Source organism: Phaethon lepturus, unplaced genomic scaffold (genome assembly GCF_000687285.1).
Source record: "Phaethon lepturus isolate BGI_N335 unplaced genomic scaffold, ASM68728v1 scaffold15896, whole genome shotgun sequence".
Classification (NCBI taxonomy): domain Eukaryota; kingdom Metazoa; phylum Chordata; class Aves; order Phaethontiformes; family Phaethontidae; genus Phaethon; species Phaethon lepturus.
In genome coordinates this window covers 42,536-63,690 of record NW_010544272.1, presented here as the reverse complement: position 1 = coordinate 63,690, position 21,155 = coordinate 42,536, and the positions used below count along the sequence as shown (strand labels likewise).

Here is a 21,155-nt window from a genome sequence, read left to right as displayed (position 1 = left end):
ATCACTGAACTGCACTTGACACGGAAAACAAAACGGTGCTCAAATCATCCCAACTGGTTCCCAGTTGTTTAAGAGCAAATCAAGAGCTGTGATATTTTAAATGTTGCCTGGTCAAGTGAAAATACAAAGCAAGCCAAGTCATTCTTTTCCCGTGTTAGAATTGCTATAAAATCTGCACAACAGTGTCCCCAGCTCACTGAAAGAATTATTCATCATATACAACCAATACCCACTTTCTCAGTAATTTCAAAGCATAAGCAAGTGATTGCAGATCACATGATTGAGACTACATTTTATTCAATATGTCTCCAAAAGTTAAAAAATTTAATGAGTAAAACTGCAACAGAATTCCATCTTAAAGTGCTTTTTTCCTTTTAAACTACTCATTAATTTTTTTTTTAAATCCACCAACATACTTTAATAATGAACACCTGCATACCTAGAGAACAAAGCTTTTCTTTTATTGCCCTTCCCAGTTGTCTGTGGTTTTTGGAAGGGTACCAGAAAAGATGACCCATTCCAGAGCTCGTTGACCAAACTATTCTGTAAGGAATCACTCTCCTTACAGAGCAATCTTGCTGATCCTTCTTATAAAGAGCTTTACAAATTAGCAGGGAGACATATTAAATACAGAAGTCCTTATGTAAACCCATTCTTTAACTAATATTTTACAATGAAATGTAAGTCATCACACATCTTTACAGAAATTTGAATATTCCTATTCAATAATATCAGAAAGATTAAAAATTTGCCCTCCATACATAAGGGCAGTCTCTTTTCCTGTATAAAAACCAAAAGAATTTTTTTGCAGCATCACAGAAAAGCAACAGTTTTACATTCACTCATTTAATGTTCACATAAAAATTCAACCACTATCGTTTGTGTATTTGATAAAATCTTCTTGACAAACTGTTCTCGGTGTCTGGACTGTCATAAGCTACTGCAAGTGAAGATGCAGTTTTCTAGAGCTTTTATTGATCTGACCCTTCGTGGCTAAAAAATGCTTTTAGCTTTCAGGGAAACAACCTCCTCCGGCATTGGCTCTGATCCTATTAAGCCACTTCTCTTCCAGACTCTTCCAATGGCGTAAGCAATGGGACTCCAGTTTCAGTAGGTACCAGGCATTAAATGTTTGAGTTGATCTGTTCTTGCGTTCATAGGTATCCTCTATGGGTCAACATCATCAAGGTCACTTTTAGGCTCACCAATCATCATAGGAGACTCTGAGCCCTTTCAATACACACAAGGGATGGGAAGAGAAAGATACGGCACGTTATTTTTCTAAGGCACACAATTACAGTCTCTACTACTTCAGTGATGGTTCTGACCTGGGTCCCAGGAACAAGCTGTCTAACAGGGCAACGCAACAGAAGATAAACATGCCCTTATTTTATTGTTACCTGCTGCAGATGTCTCTCTCCGTTCTCGTTGGCTGGGCTACTTTCTGACCCATTACTGCTTCCAGATTGGTCTTTCTCATTCAGCAAGGCTGTGGCATAGGCCAGTGTGTCCTGAGTTGGGAACAGTCCAAGAGAGTGTCAGGGGCCATAGCGATACCTTCATCTCATAATCATAATTTTTTTTTTTTTTTTTAAAGTGAATTCTGAAACAATATAGCTGCTGTAGCAAGATAGTTGAGTCACCACAGGTAATTGTGAGGTATTGACTAATATAATTTAAGGGTTAGTTTTTTCGGGAATAACCACAGGGGCTGGGCTTCTAAAGGAAGAATGGTCTTAAGTGTACTGGAATATGCAAGTTGCCAAAACCAAAGACTAACTGAAAAGCAAAAAAGGAAATAATACAAGTTCAACATTGTCTCCCAAGACTGTGACACATACCTGTGCTGAAATAGTGCGCTGGAAAGTTTTTGCAGTTGATGTTTCATTGGATACGTTACTCTGTGGAGCCCAATAATGTTCAGACATCTGCACAAAGAGCCAAGAAAGCCATAAAATTGCCATGAGTTTTATAAAATTGCCATACAAGTTTTACACGTGTAAAGCCTCATTTACTTATGATGGAAGGTGAACTAACAAGTCTGGAACAAGCTTCCTGAATCCTTTGGCGATGAGCTGGAGATCTGGGGCATAGATAAGCATTCACTTTTAATGCAGCCAGAACAGTCAAGACAGACTACTGTCCCTCAGCTGAAAACTAGCAACCAAGTCCCTTTATTTGGTAACCGTACATGCATGCAAGTTACTAGAAGCCAGCTGGAGAGTGGTGGGTTCAGCTTTTAGATGAGTCAGTACAAAGTAAAAATGGGTACAGTCGGACTATCCATATCTGTCAGTTCGCTTGCATCAAGAGAAGAGTGGCAACAAGTTGTGCCAGCTGTACTGCAAGCATCCGACTAATTCTGCTTCCAGTACTAGTTTATGCATCTGACATCTGCCTGGCAGCAGCTGTCAGGACATAAAAGCAGCCTAGAGCTGAGATACTACCGTGTTGTACATGCAGTGCTGTGACACCAAGCATGGCCCTGCTTGACTGTAGGCAAACCTGGGCCAATTCTGCTGAGCTTTAAGTTTCCAAAGTGTCCTTTTAGAGACACGTTGGCCAACCTATGTTAACTTTAGAGGGAGGAACAAAAACTACATGTGTCAGGGGAAAAAGCTGCATCTGTCAAGCAGCTATGTTTTGTGCAAAGCTGCAAAGATTCTGTAAGGAACCCACTCATTTACGCATTCTCTCACATCAACACAGGCAAAGGAAAACTTTTTTAAAAAACGTTTTCACCTCCTAATGTGAATACAGCATCACTGAAAGCTTCTCACACAGCAAGGAATGATAATCATGACCATTTGCACTTGGTTGTACTCACTGTATACACATCTATGCCTGAAACATGTGAGGGCCTACTGACATCCTTGCATGCATCAGATTTAGCTGCATCCAAACTGTCCTTGTAAAAAATGAAGTAGCTTGTATTTTGTCTTAAGAGTCATCTCAAAGAGCCGTACAGAGGATGGAGATTTCATAACTCTCACTGTAAACAAAGTGGCAGTCTTTCCGTAGAGTTACGGCCAAACTACCTTTTTCTGTAGCCACTGCACAGCCCAACTCCAGTGGTGGGAATTCTCCTTGAAGTAATCTTTTGCAGTAGGGCACCTTCGAAATTGAAATTATATTCATTAGTCACGAACGAATGAATTCTGGCAAACTAAAAACAAAAAAAAACAACAAAAAAAAATCCGAAGACTTCTCTCTCTTTGTGCTGCTGCCCCTGTACACACTGTTATCATTGCAAAATCTGACCTAAACTGTACAGCCCTGTTATTAACTGAATTAGCAAGAGCAATAATGCCTAGTAAAGTTTACCTGAAGTAGTCTACTACACAGATTCATGTATTTCAGAGCTATGCTTTATCGGGACATATGCCAAGTTCCAAACAAAGACAATTTAGGAATCACAATATTTCAAAAATCTGTGACAGTTCCCTTATGTTTATCTTGGTCTTACTCCTAGGCTCCTGCTCTACAGAACGTAGCTGACCTTTGCCTTTATAAACAGCAGTTATCAGTTGTTATAATGAGAAATCCATCTCAGGTACTGATCAGTAAAGATTTCACTTCATACTGACACATGTACTATCAAGACCTTTGAGCACCACTTATAGCGATAACAAAAGTTAAAGTAACAAAAGATAAAGCCGATCAAAGTAGAAAGAGCAGCAGCCTTAACTGAAGTCCATATTACTCACTTCTGAGCCAAAGTAACAAGGAACTTGACACACTGGTAACAACGGCTGCTGTCCACATGGTTGCTGTGGTGCATCAAGGCTGTGGGGAGAAACACGTGGATTAAAAAAAGCACAGTTCAGTTTTCTGTGCACCAGCCAGTCTGAAAACATAACAAAGATGAAGCTAAAAATTTAACTTAGGTGGAAGTTATTTCTACAGATGTTAGGATGAATATTTGTGTTAAACACACTGTTGTATTGCTGGCAGTTTTGAGTATTTCCACAACTTTATTGGATTAAAAATAGATCAAAGTGAAAATGCAGTAATTCTTTCAAACGTGGTACCTGAATTTTAAACATTCCTCTCCTAATGCAGTTATTCTACCCTTATAATCCAGTCTATGTTAGATAATCACTAGGGTTACATCTATCTGAAGGGGAAAAAGATGTCTGAAACCCCCATAAACGGACCAGATCACCGGCTTCCACCTAGATCAAAACTTGCAAGGTGAGAAGAATGTTGAAACCTTCACACAAACAAGCATAGCAAAATTCAACAGCCATAAATCTCTTCTATGGAAGACTGGGGAAAAACCCCAGGCCATTCCTACCAGGAATTTTTCTATAATGTGAATTCCCACATCTTCTAACAAAATTCTTTGACTGAGTAGAAGCACAAAGATTTCCATGGAGCTGCCACGATGAGATTTGTTACTCACAAGTTGCTCTGTCCGTCAGTCAGCAAAGGACACTGTAGTGAAACTTTTAAAGTAGGCAAACAATTGCAAGGAAACTGCAAATCGCCAGTTTTTCTATTTGCTGTGTGAAAGCACAACAGATAACTAAAATTACAGAACTGGTGTACTGAAAGTTATGCACAAACACCCTCTTGAGGACCACAGAAAACTATTTTTTGCTGATTTCCTTTCTTGGAGTAAAACTAGCCAATGTGACTGATAGGTCACAGTCCACATGCAGTTGAGACTGGATGCTGTTCAGTGCTGTTGCAAGGAAGCTCCAAGGAAAAACTACAACTTTCACTCGCAAAACTCTCAGCAGTTCTTGCAAAATACATATGATTTAATAACGTTACACAAAAAGCCTTCAACATAAAAATCCAACTGAGTAATTGCACCTCTCCTCTGTAGAGGAAAAAAGGTCATGTATTGCTCAAGTTACAGAACAGAATTGGTCCAAATGGGACCAATTTACGCAGAAATAAAATAACCACTTCACTATTCTCTTACAGTGCTGCACATTATCTTCTCTTCTATCAGTCATACATGGAAACTACTAAACAGAAGCGCACTGAAGTATAAGAGAGAAGTAAAGAACAAAGCTAAATATTCCTTCTCACTAAAACAGAATCCAAAACCAACTTAAGGTGAAAGCCACAATCTGAAGCAGCTCCTCATCCAAACAGCTCTGAAAGAGACGACCACACTGCACTAACTGATCAGAGGTGCTCTTTGAGCACCATGTCGCTACTCCACATTCCGCTTGCACACAAAGCATCTTCTCCTGATTCATAGGAAGTAAGCTTTCATTGCTTCTGGGGCTCTTCCGTTGCTTTTGAATGCTTTAGTAACTTCACTTTACTAAAGTATTTGTACCAAATGCAGAGACAACACTTTATATGAGCAGCAACAAATGGGAGCCAACTGTCAGATTATGAGGCTATCCTGCAGTTAATGGTATTACCATCCTTCCATGTTGAAAGAGTTTCTTTTTATGGTAATTAGGATGCCGACAAAACAAAAAGATTGTCAATTTCTTGAGATAAGAGATATATGTTAATTTTTAAGGTTACAGTATTCATGGAGCTACTCTGTTATGTTAATCCAAGGTACTAGATTAGAAACTAAGAGATGATATGAACCATCATCAACATAAGGGTCAGTAGGAGACAAGAGTGTTCATCCACTGGCTTACTTGCCTATTAATCCATTTTCAGTTTCAAAGGCAAATTTGATGCGCTCTACTTGTAATGGGTCTTCAATAACCTGTTAGGAAAGAAATATATTAATAAAGTAAGTTGTGTGTGATACCTGTATCTATTCTACAAAATGGTTTTAACCACTTGAACATGAAAAACAAGTAAGGCTTGTGAGGTTTCCTATAGCACCAGATTATCAAGACAGCAATTTAAAAAGTAACGAAACCTTCAAACTGAAGGATTAAAAGATATGTGGATGTTGAAATTACCAATGCAGTCTTGACTTGTTTCGTTATGCATGGATACAAAATCTATCCTGTACAAGCCTTTACCCTTTACCTACCAGTATCTCATGGAGTAACTGGAATATGTTTTTCAGTTCATGAGGTGGAGCAGTTTCCAGCTGAGTCTGCATGTAAGAAATATAAAGTTACTTACATAGTAAAATATGCTGATGATGCAAAGAATTACAAGACAGCTTTACAGATTTTTGAAAAGTCATTGTTTTCAACAGTAAAAGCTTAAAAAAACCCCACTCCAAACCCACCAACGCCCATCCCCCAAATCCAATGAACTGTACTGATTGTTCTGCAGATCCCAGTGTCATAATGCATAAGACACAGTATGACCAAAGCCTAGAAGAAACACTTATGCAAAAAGCTTATCTTGATTATCTTCATACCTTGATGAAGTGTAGCACAGTAAAGGAAAAGTGCTCATTACAATAGCAGCAATACACCACCATCTCAATGAGAACCGACAGAGATCCAGTTAGCTCTCGTAATGCGTACATCACCTAACGGAAAGGTGCAAACAATTTCAGACACAGCCATATAATTATTTCTAAGAGATGGATTAAATTTATTATAGAATGTTAGTCTTTTCCAGGAAGGATGCCATTTTTTTTCTCCCAACATGGCCCAGTGAGATGAACCCCTTGCCTCAAAGCACTCCATTCAACTCCTGCTGTCCATCTCCAAGGGTCTGGTCCCATTAAGTCAGAGCAATTCAAGTTAGCACCTCCAGATGACATATGGTAACTGACGGCATGTGCACTTGCAAAATGTGTTCACCTGTCTTTGCTAACTTTGTAAACTTTCTAACCAGACCCCTAAGCTTAGAGATATACAGGAAAGTAAGAAGGTGTCAAGAAGAAACCAAAGATGACTTCTTGTTTAGGCTCAAAATAACCACCACATACTCCCCAGCTAGCTACTTTTTAATATTCAGTGTTTTTCAGGTAAGGATACTTTAAAGAAGTAACATCAGATCAGCTTTTAGGTTCAAGCAGGGCAGAATTTAGAACAGATACCTCCATTAAGTAAGGTTTTCCCTCAGACAGGAATAACAAAGCTTCTATTTCTTCATGGAGCGTCAAAAGCGGACCTGAAGCAGTGATGCTTAGAGGTGGACGCTGCTTAAAGAGACCAGGAGCTGTAACAGCAAACAAAACCAATCCACTAATAAATCAGATTGTTCTACACACCCTGAAGACACTGCTACTCATTTGGTACCATGCCATCTCTAATGACATTCATCTCAACTAGCTTATAGCTCGAATGGTACCACTCCAAGTAACAGTATCTCTTGCACACTGAAGTGTCATTTACATTGGTGACAATATAGGGAAATGAACTACAAGAAGGCCAAAGCAAAATGTTTGTATTTACTATCAGTACTTTGAGCTTTAGTTTCATTCCCAATCACTGTTGCACATTCATCACATTCAGAACGTTTATCATCCTTCTTCTATTTTATGTTTTTTTTTCGACTGCCTCCAGCTCCAGAAACTTTTAACTCTTTTAAAGAATAACTTGATTTCTCTCTAAAGATAAGTTTCCTGAAGTAGGAATTTAAAAATTAAGATCTCAGCTCATTCCTTTATCATCTTTATTTCATAGAATCACAGAAACCAGGTTGGAAGGGACCTCAAGGATCATCTGGTCCAACCTTTCATGGCAAAAGCACTGTCTAGACAAGATGGCCCAGCACCCTGTCCAGCCAAGTCTTAATTGTCCAATGTTGCGGAATCCAGCACTTCCCTGAGGAGATTATTCCAATGGCTGATTGTTCTCGCTGTGAAAAATTTTCCTCTTGTGTCCAATCGAAATCTCCCCAGGAGTAACTTGTACCTGTTACCCCCCACTGGATATCTCGGTCTCTTGTAAGAAATATCTAGGAGAGTATTTCATCGCTTGTTATTAAGTAGCTCTATCTAAATACTCCCCTTTGGCTTAGCAAAAAGTATAAGAACTCCAAGCAAAATACAGCCTGTTAGGCTGCAAATCTCTCCCAGCCAACAATGACACAGCTTGATTTACTCACATGAGGAAAGACCTTTTAGGCATATGGGTGATGGTGGAAGGCATAATAATGTTAACATCAAGATTCCCACACACCCTCTCCCCTGCGTGCCTGCAATACTATTTGTTTGCCACAGCTTCTCAGTACATTTACAGCAAAACAAAGAGTAATCAAACGTATGCTAATAATTACTGCCTTAAATTCAAAGTGATTGTATTTCTCCTCACTGATATTAAGTTACTCCCAGCCAAAGCAACTGAAATGCAAAGCCACTGAAATGTAAAAATGCAATTCTTACCAACGTTTCTTTGTGAGGAGACGTCAGAGTGCAAAACAAGTAGTGCTACAGTATTGTGAAGATACCCAAACTCACGTGCTTGTGCCGAACTCCACCTGCGATTCTGCTTGAGCCAAAAGAGATTTAATTAACTTTTGATTGGTTGATTTAGTCAACTTCTGCTAAGTCACAACAAAGCAATGTCCTTAACAGTCCACCACTGTGTTCTAATACTTTGAAGTTGGTGAAAATTTTGCAATTAGCAGAAGCATGACACTCACCTCTGCCAACAGAGCTATTTTCATGTTAACTGCACACAGGTAGACTAAGGCTTGCATGAAGTTTACGGAATAATCGAGGGAGTAGTCCATTCGACCACATGAGAAGTATTTTTCCATAATTTAAACATTGTAAAAACACAGGGATGGACAAACTACAGCACAAAAACACATGCTATGTAAGCTCTACCTGATTACTTTGCCGGTTGGGACCAAGGAGAAAGTTGATCATGTGCCTCAGAGCAGAGTGTCTGAGAAGAAGACTGCTAGCCCTTATACCCTGCTGTTTAGACAACAATGAAAAGTTACATTCCTGTGTGGGTAAACAATTAATGCTCTAAGCAACAAAAGTAAAATGTTGCTAAATGCTAAACACTGCATTTCCTACACTGGAAGTCATACATATCAATAAGCTACATCTCTAAAACCTGTCTTATTATATACAGTATATAAACCAGACCAGAATCAGCATAGGCAAAGCAAGTGTCATATACAAAACAAAACAATAGGGGAATAGAGAGAAACCATCCTGGGGTGAACAGCGCAGTCCAGTCAGTTATTCTGTTTCCTATTAAGACAAAAGTCCTGACCACTGATTTTTTTAATCTTTTTTTTTTTAATTTTTTTTTTTTAAAGAACAGCCAAAACCAGCCCCCCCCAACCAGAAACCCAACATACAGACCTTGGAAATGACATCTTCAATAGGTATACTTTGCCTATACATTTTTGTGCAAGTTGATCCCAATCCAGTGTTCAAAGCCATTTACTTTTCGAAAATAGGAAAAAAAAAAAGGAATACTCTAATAGAAGTTCTGGAAGAGTTTCACTGTGCTGTTTAAACCTCCTATGCATATGGATGACTAGCTGTTTTACTATTGCCCTGCAAAATTAAAATAACATGAAAAAAATAATGGTTTCTTACCTTCTGTACAAAGTTGTTGAATAGCAAAAAGTACTGAGCACAGTTTTTACAGTTTTCAGGTACATCTTTATCCAGTAGAGCAAGTAGCACCTCCAATAACTGATGTAGACTTTTTAACTGTAAATTCAAATTAATAATCATTTTCAAACAGTCACCTACTGCTTAAAAAACAAGTGATACATATCAGAGTTAAGGTATGGTTAACAAAATCCAAGTATGGTCAGATACACTTGCTGTGATGAATATGAACAGCTAACAAAGGATTGCAGCCTTTCCATTTTTAGTTCTTCTGAATGAATGCTCCATATATTAAACAGGAAAGTAATGAAAGCATTGGCATGTAGGTAACTTGCTTAAAGAGGTGGAACTCAGCAGTTACATAAGTTTGCAGTATTTTTAAAGCAATTCAAATTACTCCTCAGAGTGAACTAGTGTTCAAATATCATCACAGTAATGCAGCAGTCATTACAGTAATGCAAAACAAATCAGATTAGAAGTAAACTAAGTTTAGTTAAACTAGTCTTACGTTAGCATACGATCACACTCAACTATGCAAAAAGCAATGTTAGCATTTAGTTTGCAAAGCACACTAAGGGTATAAATACACTGGTATATAATTAATTACACCTCAGTTAACAGATAGCAATTAACAGCCAAGAGGAAGTAACCAAAAACTGATATATCAAACTGTATTGTAAATGGTCCTCTCCTCACTACTGCACTACTCGGCTTGTAGGACCTCATAGCAATCTTTCCTAAAAGCTCTAAATAAGACAAACTTTCTGAACAGAAGCCTATACAAGTGTAGTGCCTTCCATCCATGACTGAATTAAAAGGATAGACCCCAGAAACTGGATAGAAAAAACATTCTATTGCATCAAATATTAAAATCTGCTGTTAAGAAAATTTCAGACTAAACAAGACTTGGACATTTAAAAGTGTCCAAGGTCCCACTGACAACTTACAGGAATATGCCAGAATACAGATAAAACTTCTGTGTGAGTTCTCTTAATACAGATTATTTGGTTCAGGTATCCCAAGGGAAATAAGTGAGTCTCATACATTTTACAAATGACTCCTTTCCACAAATCTCTTGTTGGGTTTTCTAACAATATTAAGATCAGTCAAATGTAACAAAGCTGCACTTCCATTTAGGAAGTGCCAAGATTTTCTAATAGAAAAGGAAACTTTTGAACAATAACCATAGCTATGGTCTCTCTCTAGAACAAGATAGCTCAGTTACTACTGCTATAGGCTTCTGAGTGAGGAAGAAGAATCAGTTAAAAATTAAGGTGATTTCTGGAATGTCTCAGTTACAGAAAAAGAGAATAAATCTTAATAGTTTAGAAACAGTGTTTTCTTAATAGAATATGTGATGCCCATTTATAAGACAAGCTGAAGTCAAGCAGAATTGTTTATAACTAACACTTGGAACTTAAATTCTGAGAATTACAGCAGCGTGTTACCTCCTAGGGTAGGGAGCAGACAAACATTTAACTGTTCAAGAAATTAAGAGCTACAAACATGATGAAGATAACAGCCTTTCACCTTGTCATGTACAAATCACGCAGCATTGTCTGCAAACACAAGCAAAAGCCATTAGGTAGAGATAAGCAGACACTAACCTTCTCCTGATAAAGCAAGGCACTGTCGAGGGTTTTTTCAAGAATAGTGGCTACAGCAACTCGTACCTCTCTTACACTGCATTCCAGGAGGAAAGTCCTGGAAGATAAAAGGTGAAGCTGCAAAGAGAACTGGAATCAACGTGTACACACGGTTACTACGATTATGTGTGGTGTTTATTATTTTAAAAAGGGTTACAGTACGGATACTTTACATTGTACTTCTGTGGAGATGTTATAACTTATTTTCTTACTCTCCTGCTTGTCACTAGTAGTAAGGCCTATAATATTACTTTGTATTTATTAATTCAAATAACAAAAGAACTAGAACTAAAAGCTATCACAGGATCATGTCTTTCAATGCAACTTCAAAGATAAAATTTTCTTCACATTGACACATCTCTCCAAGTGAGTCAGTTCTCCAAGAATTTGTCTTAAGTGTTTTCAAAACACCTATTAGCTGATCTTGAGCTTGGCGAGAAAAATTCTTTCCAGTTTATCTGTGATCTTTGTCAGGCAAGTATTTAACTTATCTTACCCCAAACACTTTCATCACATTCTCCTTTCCCATCAGTTGCAGGAGTGACTAGACATAAACCTAAGCACATTCCAAGGCACTCCACTGAATTAAACATCTGCATCCTCCTCCATGTACACTGCACTATTTTATTAGGTTTTCAGAATTACTCAGAAAGCTGTACAATCAGAGAAAATACTAGGGAAAAAAAAAAGTGATTATCTAGAGTGTCTGTTTAAAGAATGTGCAGGGTCAACTCTTTGGGAATACATCAGTATAGGCCAGATCATGTTTTTAAGAAGCTTTATCCATACACGAGACACAAAACACCTAAGACAGAATTACCAGTACTTACTTTACAAGCTCCCTGCCCTCTGGCCCGACGAAATACTCAACTAACCACTGACAAGCATCAATGCTTTTGGAGAGCAGTGCATCTATGGTGGCAATCCATTCTTCTGTATCAGCCCTTTAACAAAACAGGGGCAACTGTCAGTAATGAAAGAGAAAAACACCTCCAAAATCTAAGCCATGTTTCTTGTTGTTTGTCAAATAGAAAGAAGTTTTACTTTAACTGAACATACAGTAGATGGCTTAAGACAAAAACGCTTAGAGGAGTATTTAACAACAATTTGCTGTTTTTAAATCCATTAAAGCCTCTTCATGCTCACACCACTACCACCGAAATAATGGACAGCCAGGAGAGGCAGCAAACTGTCATGTTATACATGACCCTCTGTCCTCCCTCAGATTTCTTTCCAATGGCATTCCAATGCAAAGCAGAAATGTATTGTTACTCCAGTGAATGTCTATGCTACCTGCAAGGTGCTGTAGGTATTACAAGCATGAAAACCTCAGAATATACTGTTACAGTACTCAGAACAAGGCCTTACCTGAGTTTCTTCTTGGTTCGGAGATAGGTTTGGAAGAGGAATTGGACTGCCAGCTGTAAGCTCACCTTTGCCATGCATGGATAATAAGGATGCTTTACCTTAGTCTGAAAGAAACAAATTTGCTTCAGAGCAGAAGTATGCCTGCAGCACATATGCTTTGTCTTTAATACATCAACATGTTCTAGTCAAGTAATTTATTTCATTTGGAAAAAATGAAACAAAGCATTTTTCTGTGCTAAAAAAAATCTCTAGTGCTGACTACGCTAGTTAACAAATATGCTAAAACAGGAACAAACCTGCTGTAAGGCCCACTAGATCTGCAGATTCAAGAAATGTAGTAAATGATGGTTTATTACTCCATTTAGAAAAACTTAATTAGTAAACTGTATTTCCAATGAAAGTCTATCAACTTTGAGGTGACTAATACCAACTTTTGGATCTTCCATACAGAGAGGAATTTCTGTCCCTCTAGAGCTCAGCTTGCATCATTAAAAATGTGTGTAATATTTCATAAATTTTACCATGGCATAATGATGTTTCTCCCACTACTAGAACAGGAGGCTGCAATCAGCTTTGAGACAGATGTTACCAGCGTGAAAAATTACTGGAGACAATGAATTGCTCAGCTGGAAAAGCAAAGTCACACCAATCATTCCCTCTCACTTTTCCTGGTTGTGACCCAAAAAGCTTCTGTGGCCCTTTCTGCCCAACATATCTTTAGTACTTTAAGACAGAAATCTAGGTACTTACGGCATTCAGTGAAGCCAACGACAGAACAAAACTGAAGTAGTCACTACTGTATACATCTCTGTTTTTCATAAATTTCAAGTTTTCATCCCTCACCATCTATAAAAGTGAAAGAAGGCAAAAAAATGTAAAATGTTGACAAAGTTCATTTCTCTAAAATTGCCTTTTTTATGTCAGTATGTGTGGTGTTTAAAAAAACAGCGTCAGACCCATTCTGCTCACACTCTGAATCACTGCTTCAGCAGAGGGGAAAATACATACAGGAGACTTAGAAGATTTGTATAAACCAGTGATTTTCTTCCAAGGGTATTACAAAACACAAGACAACAGCTGACAGACTTAATCACTTGGCCATTAAGGGAAAAGAAAAAGGAAGAAGTTGTTGATAAGTTCTATTCTTTGCTGTTTTTAATAAAAACACCCAAGGGAACACCTTCGAAACCTGGAAGTCTTGCTTCACAAATTTACACGTACAGAGCAAGGAGCCATGCTGTAATTACAAGCTGCAGCCACAATAACGTAAATGCCAAGCCCCTCTTTTTCCAAGTGAGATTTTACTGAAAGACTCTCAAACTTGAGCCAAGTTCTATTTATTGTAATAATAGAACCCCAGATACAAGAACACCTCAAGTGACTATTAATGCCTTGATACAGCCCACGTGGAGAGCCATACGTAGCCTGCACAGCTTATTCTGACAGTGTATGTGATACAGGCTCTCTTGCACATGTGCACATCAGCAGCACAGTGTGTGTTCAGAAGACCATATATATGCAAGATTATAGCCTCTCCTCTATGGACCAGAGCTGCTGGCCTGCAGTCTGAGACCTTCCTCTTACGACAGTTAACTAATACCCACTGCTCTCCCAATGCCACCACACCTTGTTCAACATCCTTGTTTTCCCCTTTGAGAACATATTCAGTATTACATAAGCTAACAGACATGAACAGAATTGAAGTTGGTTTTGGTTTGTTTTTTCCCTTTTTACACTCCTGTGAACTCAAAAACTAGAGGACAACTGTAATTTGCCATCTTCTCCATTCTTCCTCAAGCGTACTTCAAATGAAGCACCTTCTCTGCTCTCAGCTCTCCCTGCTTTCATGCTGACTGCTGCCATTATCTCATATTTGACTAATTTGCCTGTAGTTTCTTCAAAGCAAAGAATGAGTCAATTTTGTCAGAAGGGACAGCAAAACTTAAAATAATGTACCACTGAGCAGCTTGTTAAGAACTTTGTCAGAATCCAGAATTATTTTCTAGCTTTGCTTTCAAGAAGGGAACTACTTCAAGGCCACCTTCAAAGTTACTGTGTTCCTCTTACTACATGTTTAAATTTCCTATAAGTAGGATTTAGCTGCCGCTTTGAGAGTGCTCTACCTGATATATCCGCACAGGCATTTTCTCTACAAAGAGTCCCTTTTTTTCTCCTTTTCGAACCAGCTTAGTCAAGATGGAGAGGCGGTCACTGTTGGGCCTGTGGGGTCGAGGTGATGACTGGGGTGAAATTTCTGGCGAAGATGGAGCAGATCTGAAATATACACAAGCTCAAGGTGAATAATGAAATCCTATGACAAATCTACAGTTCAGGTTTTAGAATACCAGTACAGCCAGTATCATCTTAAGGCAAATTCAGATTACAGTCTAAATACTTCCTGAGGCTGTCAGCTTGAACTTCTTACTGCAACAGTGACAGCAGTATGGAAGAGGAAGTTACAAAAACAAGAAAAGACTATTCAATAAGCAGCTTAAAACCTACCCCTCCACCACACAGAAACAAAACCAGTGCAAGGGTCAGTATACTCCTCTGTCAATCAGGAATTATTCATTTCCCAGTTCTGAAGACAGTGTCTAGACATCAACACCAGAGAAATCTTTACAGACACGAGGAACTTACAATGAGAGGTCCTCAGCTTCTTGACGCACAACACTCACTCGACTTTTCTTTGGTAAGACTGGAGAGTTCTGATCAGACACTCTCTGGTAAAACAGCATATAGGCATTCCAGTAGCGCCGACGCACATCAGGGTAAGGGTTAGCTAATGGGAGAAAAGGAATTCAATGAAGGATTTTGAAGGCTTAGTACCTTCTTTCCTATAGGGAACTGACACTGGGTGTGCAAATATTATACTGCCACGGTGTATATAAGTTATCTGTCAGATCAAAATATCAGTCTATGTTAGCGAATAACAAAAACCTGAATTCTAAATTATTTTTTCAAAAAATATGTATTTTAAAAATATGATAATTATCAAACAAGGGAATATTGGTGGAAACGTATTTAGAATTAATTCCTTAAAGCATTGAAAAGTTTAACTATATGATGCTATACCATGTTCTATGCACAGTCATTTCCATTAGCCTAAAATAAGGCCTGTCTTGTGTTGTGGTTTTCTTTTTTTAAACTATTTTAACAATGTGCTGTTTTAATTTTGAATTTCCTCTGCTACAAAGAGGAGAACAACAAAGTCTACAAAGTGCTGAACAACAGCGAATAGGGCTCAATTAATATTAGGCTGCATACAAGCTGTTATGTCCTTCAGTAAACAGAATACTTTATGAAAAAACTGCTTCTGAAGGATTATTAGACCAAGTTACACAAAGTAGATATAATGGACTGAGCTCTACCTCTACTGAGAACCACTACGAAATATAAAGCTACTGTAAGTCGATCTGTACTTCTGCTTACATTGGTCATAGACTTTAGGTCTATACTCTCCACCAAAACATTCATATTCCAAGGTCTCATCAGTTAAATCAAATTCTTCGACAACAGTGTCATTAAATTTATACCACTTTCCTTTTCCACATCCCCTGCGATCAAAACAGAACAGAAAAAGAACAAGCAAAGTTACTTGATTGTCTAGTAAAAAACCAAACCAACCCAAGTACCCTAGAAATGACTAGGTACAACCCAAGTACCCTAGAAATGACAACCCTGAACTCACATTTGTTTTGACAGTAAACAGAAAGCTTAGTTCAATCAATGTCAAAGTTACATTTTAAAAGAATATGCTTGATTAAAAATATAAGAAGCACATGACCTGCAACTAAGTGTCACAGTAAGCCCTCAAACTGCAATACAATGTACATAAGAATTCCTGAGACTTTTCACAGAAATCACAGAAACACTAGGTTGGAAAGGACCTTCAAGATCATCAAGTCCAACCATTAATCCAGCGCCACCATGTCCCCTAGACCATGTCCTGAAGCGCCACATCCACACGTTTCTTGAACACTTCCAGAGATGGCGACTCCACCACCTCCCTGGGCAGCCTGTTCCAATGCCTGACCACCCTCTCAGTGAAGAAATTTTTCCTAATATCCAATCTAAACCTCCCCTGGCGCAACTTGAAGCCATTTCCTCTTGTCCTATCGCTAGTTACTTGGGAGAAGAGGCCAACACCCTCGTCGCCACAACCCCCTTTCAGGTAGTTGTAGAGAGCGATAAGGTCTCCTCTCAGCCTCCTCTTCTCCAGACTAAACAACCCCAGTTCCCTCAGCCGCTCCTCATAAGACTTGTGCTCCAGACCCCTCACCAGCTCCGTTGCCCTTCTCTGGACACGCTCCAGCACCTCAGCATCCTTCTTGTAGTGAGGGGCCCAAAACTGAACACAGTATTCAAGGTGCGGCCTCACCAGTGCCGAGTACAGGGGCACAATCACTTCCCTACTCCTTTATATTTTACTTTTATAGCATGGTGTCCTATATTATTGTGTTATTGTCTTAACACCCACAATGTTAGGTGTTAAGAAAGGGAAGAGTGCTTCTAATAGACCTCTGAATGGTCACTATACCCTCCCAAAACATGTAGTCTTTAGACCGCTCCCAACACTACCACGCAAATCTTCTTGACCATTACCTCCTGTCCTTTATAAAGGAGTAGTAGTGCCCCGCATGTGCCTGGCCACTGTGAACAATCACACCAACAAGCTCATAGTTTTCTGTAGGGGCAACTTTCTTCCTTGGGGAGCCTCCGCCTCCTTGATCTGCGTTTCTACCATTGTCCCCCACTTCTGAGGACGAGTCCTGGCGAGCCATTCCTGACACAGTGTAAGGTTCCATGTTCAGCATCCACGGAAACTGAAGAAATATTTCAGATTAACTGAGAGACTATATTGCGTACATGCTTAGTGTAATTTTATGAGAATTGTATTAATACTTCCCACACTGGGAACACCAAAGGGAAACATGGTACTTCAAATTTTTTATCCTCATGACACACAAGTTAATAAAATGTCTTTACAGAGTTTTTGCTCTTGCTTTCTGAAAGGACCCTGAAAATGTTGCAGACAAGGAAAGCTCTAAGGAAAAATATTTATTTTCTGTAGCATGATCATGTTGTAAGTGTACCATGCACTCAAAAATCCCTGTGTCAAAACATGGGGAAAAGAAGGAAGAATGAATAGGAAGAGTGAGAGTCCACTCCACGAAGGAGTTGTGGTGGGAGGCGAGGTACCATACAGAAAAGTTTTCTTACCCTTATTTGTTCATCGTATTTAATAGAACGTCCACTCTCCCAGTCAAAGCCGAATCTCATCAGGTGAATCACCAACAGGCTAGGTAAGACCTTAATGCACGTGCGCTTCACTGTAGTTCTCTTAAAAAGAAAAAAGAATATCACCTCTGTCTATATACTTCAAGCATTCTATAGTATTCTTTTACAGATGCCCAATTCCAGCCATCTTGAACTGATGTACAATACAGCCACAGGACACAGGATGAGTATAATACATACAGATAGAGTACTACTGGAGCTATTACAGTGTTTGTGCAGAGGGCTGGTATGTTACAGAACACGTTACCATCCTGTCATCCCTCTAAATGTTCAGTCCACAATATGAGTTGCAGGGAATGAAGAATGCTATCTGCATGGATTTAACCTCTTGATTATGTTTTCAATGTAGAAAGAGTAAGCAGTATCTAAGCATGGCTTCTATGACCATGTAACGCTTAAGACAATCCTATGCTACTGCCAAATCTTCTTTTGCATACATTAAGAACCAATACCTTTTCTTTGCACTTTTCACAGTAGTATGCATTGCTTCCTTCCAGAACTTCTCCTCTAACGAACTGATCCAATGATATTTCCAGACTTTGACATGAAGTGACACCTAGGTTAAGAGCCATGAAGGCTTCCTCGCGCTCATACCTAAATTCAAGAAGAAAAACAGTCAAGGCATTGACAGAATAGAACCTATCCAACTTGCATTAACAAGACGTGTTTAAGAAAGAACACTGCACTTGCCCCATAGCTACCAATAGCAGTGATGCTCACAAAAGCAAATTTCTCTACTTTCTTGTGCTATTTTGACTTACATATTTTAATAGTTATGGGAGCACGTAACTTGGTATTACCTGTGAGGACAGTCCTTGCAGATCTTCTGATCAGAGAAGATACCTTGAAAAGTATTCTTAAATATTTGGTCTCTTCCTATTTTCTGTTGGAGGTGTAAAGTTAGACATCAGTTTGGATATATTGCAGAGTGAAAGACCAAGAAATCAATATAAATTTGAAACTTCTGAATACTATGTAGATTATAAAATAGGCCAAATGGTGCTCTGCCTTCTTTTCTGAAGAGCAAAGGAGAAAGACAGAAAAGGTACCAAGGAGATGCATATAAACAACAAAAGAAATCCCTGAGATTTTTACCTTGAGGTACTCATCCATTTGATCTATAAGACTGGTGAAGAATTCATAAGCGTCCTGTTGCTCTCTAACGTAAAGTTCCTTATTCCACATCTTGAAAATCTATATAAAGTATAAATATATAAAGGTGCTTGCTACATACATGTATCACTAAAAGTTATTTTTTTGAAATAAATTTGTTATTTTTACATGTTTTGACTTTTTGAAGTAGAACTTACTTATCTCTAGAAATTCTGCAATGAGAAAAGGCTGAATTACTTGTTAAGTAGGAAAGCTATATATTCTAAACAAAGAAATGTAATACCTTCCAAAAGTTCTCAGGTACATAATACTGTAGCTTGCTTTCCATCAAATGACCAAAAAGAGATTGAACTTGATAGAACACATTGTCATCTGGATTGTCTGTATCATCATCAATGGAAAGCAAGGCCTGGAAGGAAATAAATAAGGTTATATTAAATTGGTTCCTGGAAAAACTATTACTCTAAGTTGTCATGACACACAGCACAACAACTTATAATTTATATATTTATTGTGTGTATATATTTATGTGCACACACATAAATACAGTTTTATTTTTATATTTTTAAACAATTCATTTACAAATGGTGCTAAGATGAACTTGCAGTTCAGGTGACGGTAATTCCAAAAAGAGGATTTTACTGGATGTTGAACCAATTACCTCTGGGAGACCAGGCTGCATATACAGCTGCTGGAAGACTGCATTCATGTAACAAGTAGCACCACCATTCTTCAGTCCCACAAATCCTGAAATGGAGCGACTATCCACTGGTGGAAGGTACTAGAATGACAAACACATTTTTTGTCCCCGTAAGTTATAAAAAGCATGAGACTCCAGCAACATGCTATAGCTTTTATAATCAGCTTTATATGAGCTGTCAAGAGCAATTTAATGTAAAACCAGGAACATAAATTATAAAAGACTGCAAGAGAACTACATTTGGTCATTTATACATTTAACACTTTCCACGAAACTGCTAAAAATGGCCTAAAATGTATCTAAATAAAACTGGTGGTATTTAGGAAATACTTCTTTCTTATCCAGATAATAACTGACAAAGATCACTGGAGTATTTGCTTCTGAGGAAGATCAAATGTGCATGCATTTAGTCTTATCTGCTTTTTGTCATTTTAAATTGAAGACCATGGAAATTTCATGAACGGAGCAGTTAAGTAGCTCATACACAGTACTCCAAACCATGCCAATACAAATCAAAAAAGGCTTCTTGCTTACATCAAACTCCTTGGTAAGTGCAGGGTCACACTGGTGATGCATAGAAAGCAGCTCTTTTGTAATAAGCTGGAGATTGGAGGGTGAGCTATCAGCCAGCATCACTAACACTTCATAAGCAGCTAATCGGCTATCTGCTGTACTGCACCTAAAAAGAAAACCACATTTGCAATCTGTTTTGTGGATGACTCAATTATTCCTAATTCCAGAAAGCTGTATTACTCAGAACAAGGGACAATTAATGTTCAAAAGGAACACCTTAAATGATAAAACACTCCTGAGAGACTGCAGAGTACTATTTTTTCTTTCTTGGGGAAGGGGAACAAGGAAGAACCAAATCAGAAGAGCAGCACCAGGAACACTCCTTTAAATAAGCCTCCCTTACTGACATGGCGACACCCGTTGTTAGCATGTGTTCAGTAGTAAGGAAAAGTAGGTGCTCTAAAAAGAAGACAGAGAATTGCTTCTACATCTGAGGACAGACAGATATCCTCTATCGCTGTAACACCGATGGAGACATAATGACTTATTTACAGGGAGACAAGCTTTGAAAGAGCTAGACCAGATAACTTACTTGCTACAGGATATGACTTTAGACCTAAACTGTTCTAGACCAGTACAAAACACTTCTACTTAGCTCTTTTCAGTGGGTCAAACACACTACCCCTTTCTTCTAAAAGTCAAAGAAAAGGCTTTATTTACTTTAAGCAAACAAAAGAGCATGTCAGAGATGAACTGCAATGGAGCAAAGCTGGAGCAAAACGCTAAGGTGTAGCAAGTCCCCTTCAGTTCAGGGGTTGCTAAATGCTCCACTGGAACCTTCTTTAGGGTTTGTGGAAAGGCAGTGCAGATATGCCCAAACCAACTCCAACTGGCCAGTAAGCAATCCAGCTGCAACAGCACAAAACTCCACACCAGCTAATTTACCCACCCCTTCAGATATTGTATGGCAATAACACAAGGCAGGCGTGACAGGAAAGAGAAAGCCCATTCTTTTTTCTCCAGTTGATATATTCTGGGCTATTATCAGCTATCTCAGGTGCAAGTAGACTTGCTCAGCATCAGCTTTTTACAA

The 21,155-nt window shown here is 38.6% G+C and overlaps 1 protein-coding gene across 1 annotated transcript in view; it reads right to left on the bottom strand.

The window, feature by feature from the left end:
- Nucleotides 1-401: 401 nt before the first annotated feature.
- Nucleotides 402-21,155, bottom strand: part of USP24 (ubiquitin specific peptidase 24) — a 51,177-nt gene continuing 30,423 nt past the window's right edge. Inside the window, exons 40-66 of the mRNA XM_010288633.1 lie at nt 20,084-20,228; nt 19,511-19,630; nt 19,133-19,258; nt 18,832-18,930; nt 18,537-18,619; nt 18,189-18,330; nt 17,659-17,778; nt 17,041-17,261; nt 15,868-15,992; nt 15,076-15,217; nt 14,559-14,709; nt 13,186-13,281; nt 12,436-12,539; nt 11,898-12,011; nt 11,029-11,125; nt 9,404-9,520; nt 8,672-8,764; nt 8,225-8,327; nt 6,935-7,056; nt 6,305-6,418; nt 5,966-6,031; nt 5,623-5,689; nt 3,708-3,786; nt 3,039-3,114; nt 1,842-1,928; nt 1,401-1,511; nt 402-1,230 (exon numbers count right to left, since the gene is read on the bottom strand). Of these exons, the coding sequence (XP_010286935.1) occupies nt 1,168-1,230; nt 1,401-1,511; nt 1,842-1,928; nt 3,039-3,114; nt 3,708-3,786; nt 5,623-5,689; nt 5,966-6,031; nt 6,305-6,418; nt 6,935-7,056; nt 8,225-8,327; nt 8,672-8,764; nt 9,404-9,520; nt 11,029-11,125; nt 11,898-12,011; nt 12,436-12,539; nt 13,186-13,281; nt 14,559-14,709; nt 15,076-15,217; nt 15,868-15,992; nt 17,041-17,261; nt 17,659-17,778; nt 18,189-18,330; nt 18,537-18,619; nt 18,832-18,930; nt 19,133-19,258; nt 19,511-19,630; nt 20,084-20,228 (2,983 nt within the window). The 3' untranslated portion in view covers nt 402-1,167. The remainder of the gene's footprint in view (nt 1,231-1,400; nt 1,512-1,841; nt 1,929-3,038; nt 3,115-3,707; nt 3,787-5,622; nt 5,690-5,965; nt 6,032-6,304; nt 6,419-6,934; nt 7,057-8,224; nt 8,328-8,671; nt 8,765-9,403; nt 9,521-11,028; nt 11,126-11,897; nt 12,012-12,435; nt 12,540-13,185; nt 13,282-14,558; nt 14,710-15,075; nt 15,218-15,867; nt 15,993-17,040; nt 17,262-17,658; nt 17,779-18,188; nt 18,331-18,536; nt 18,620-18,831; nt 18,931-19,132; nt 19,259-19,510; nt 19,631-20,083; nt 20,229-21,155) is intronic.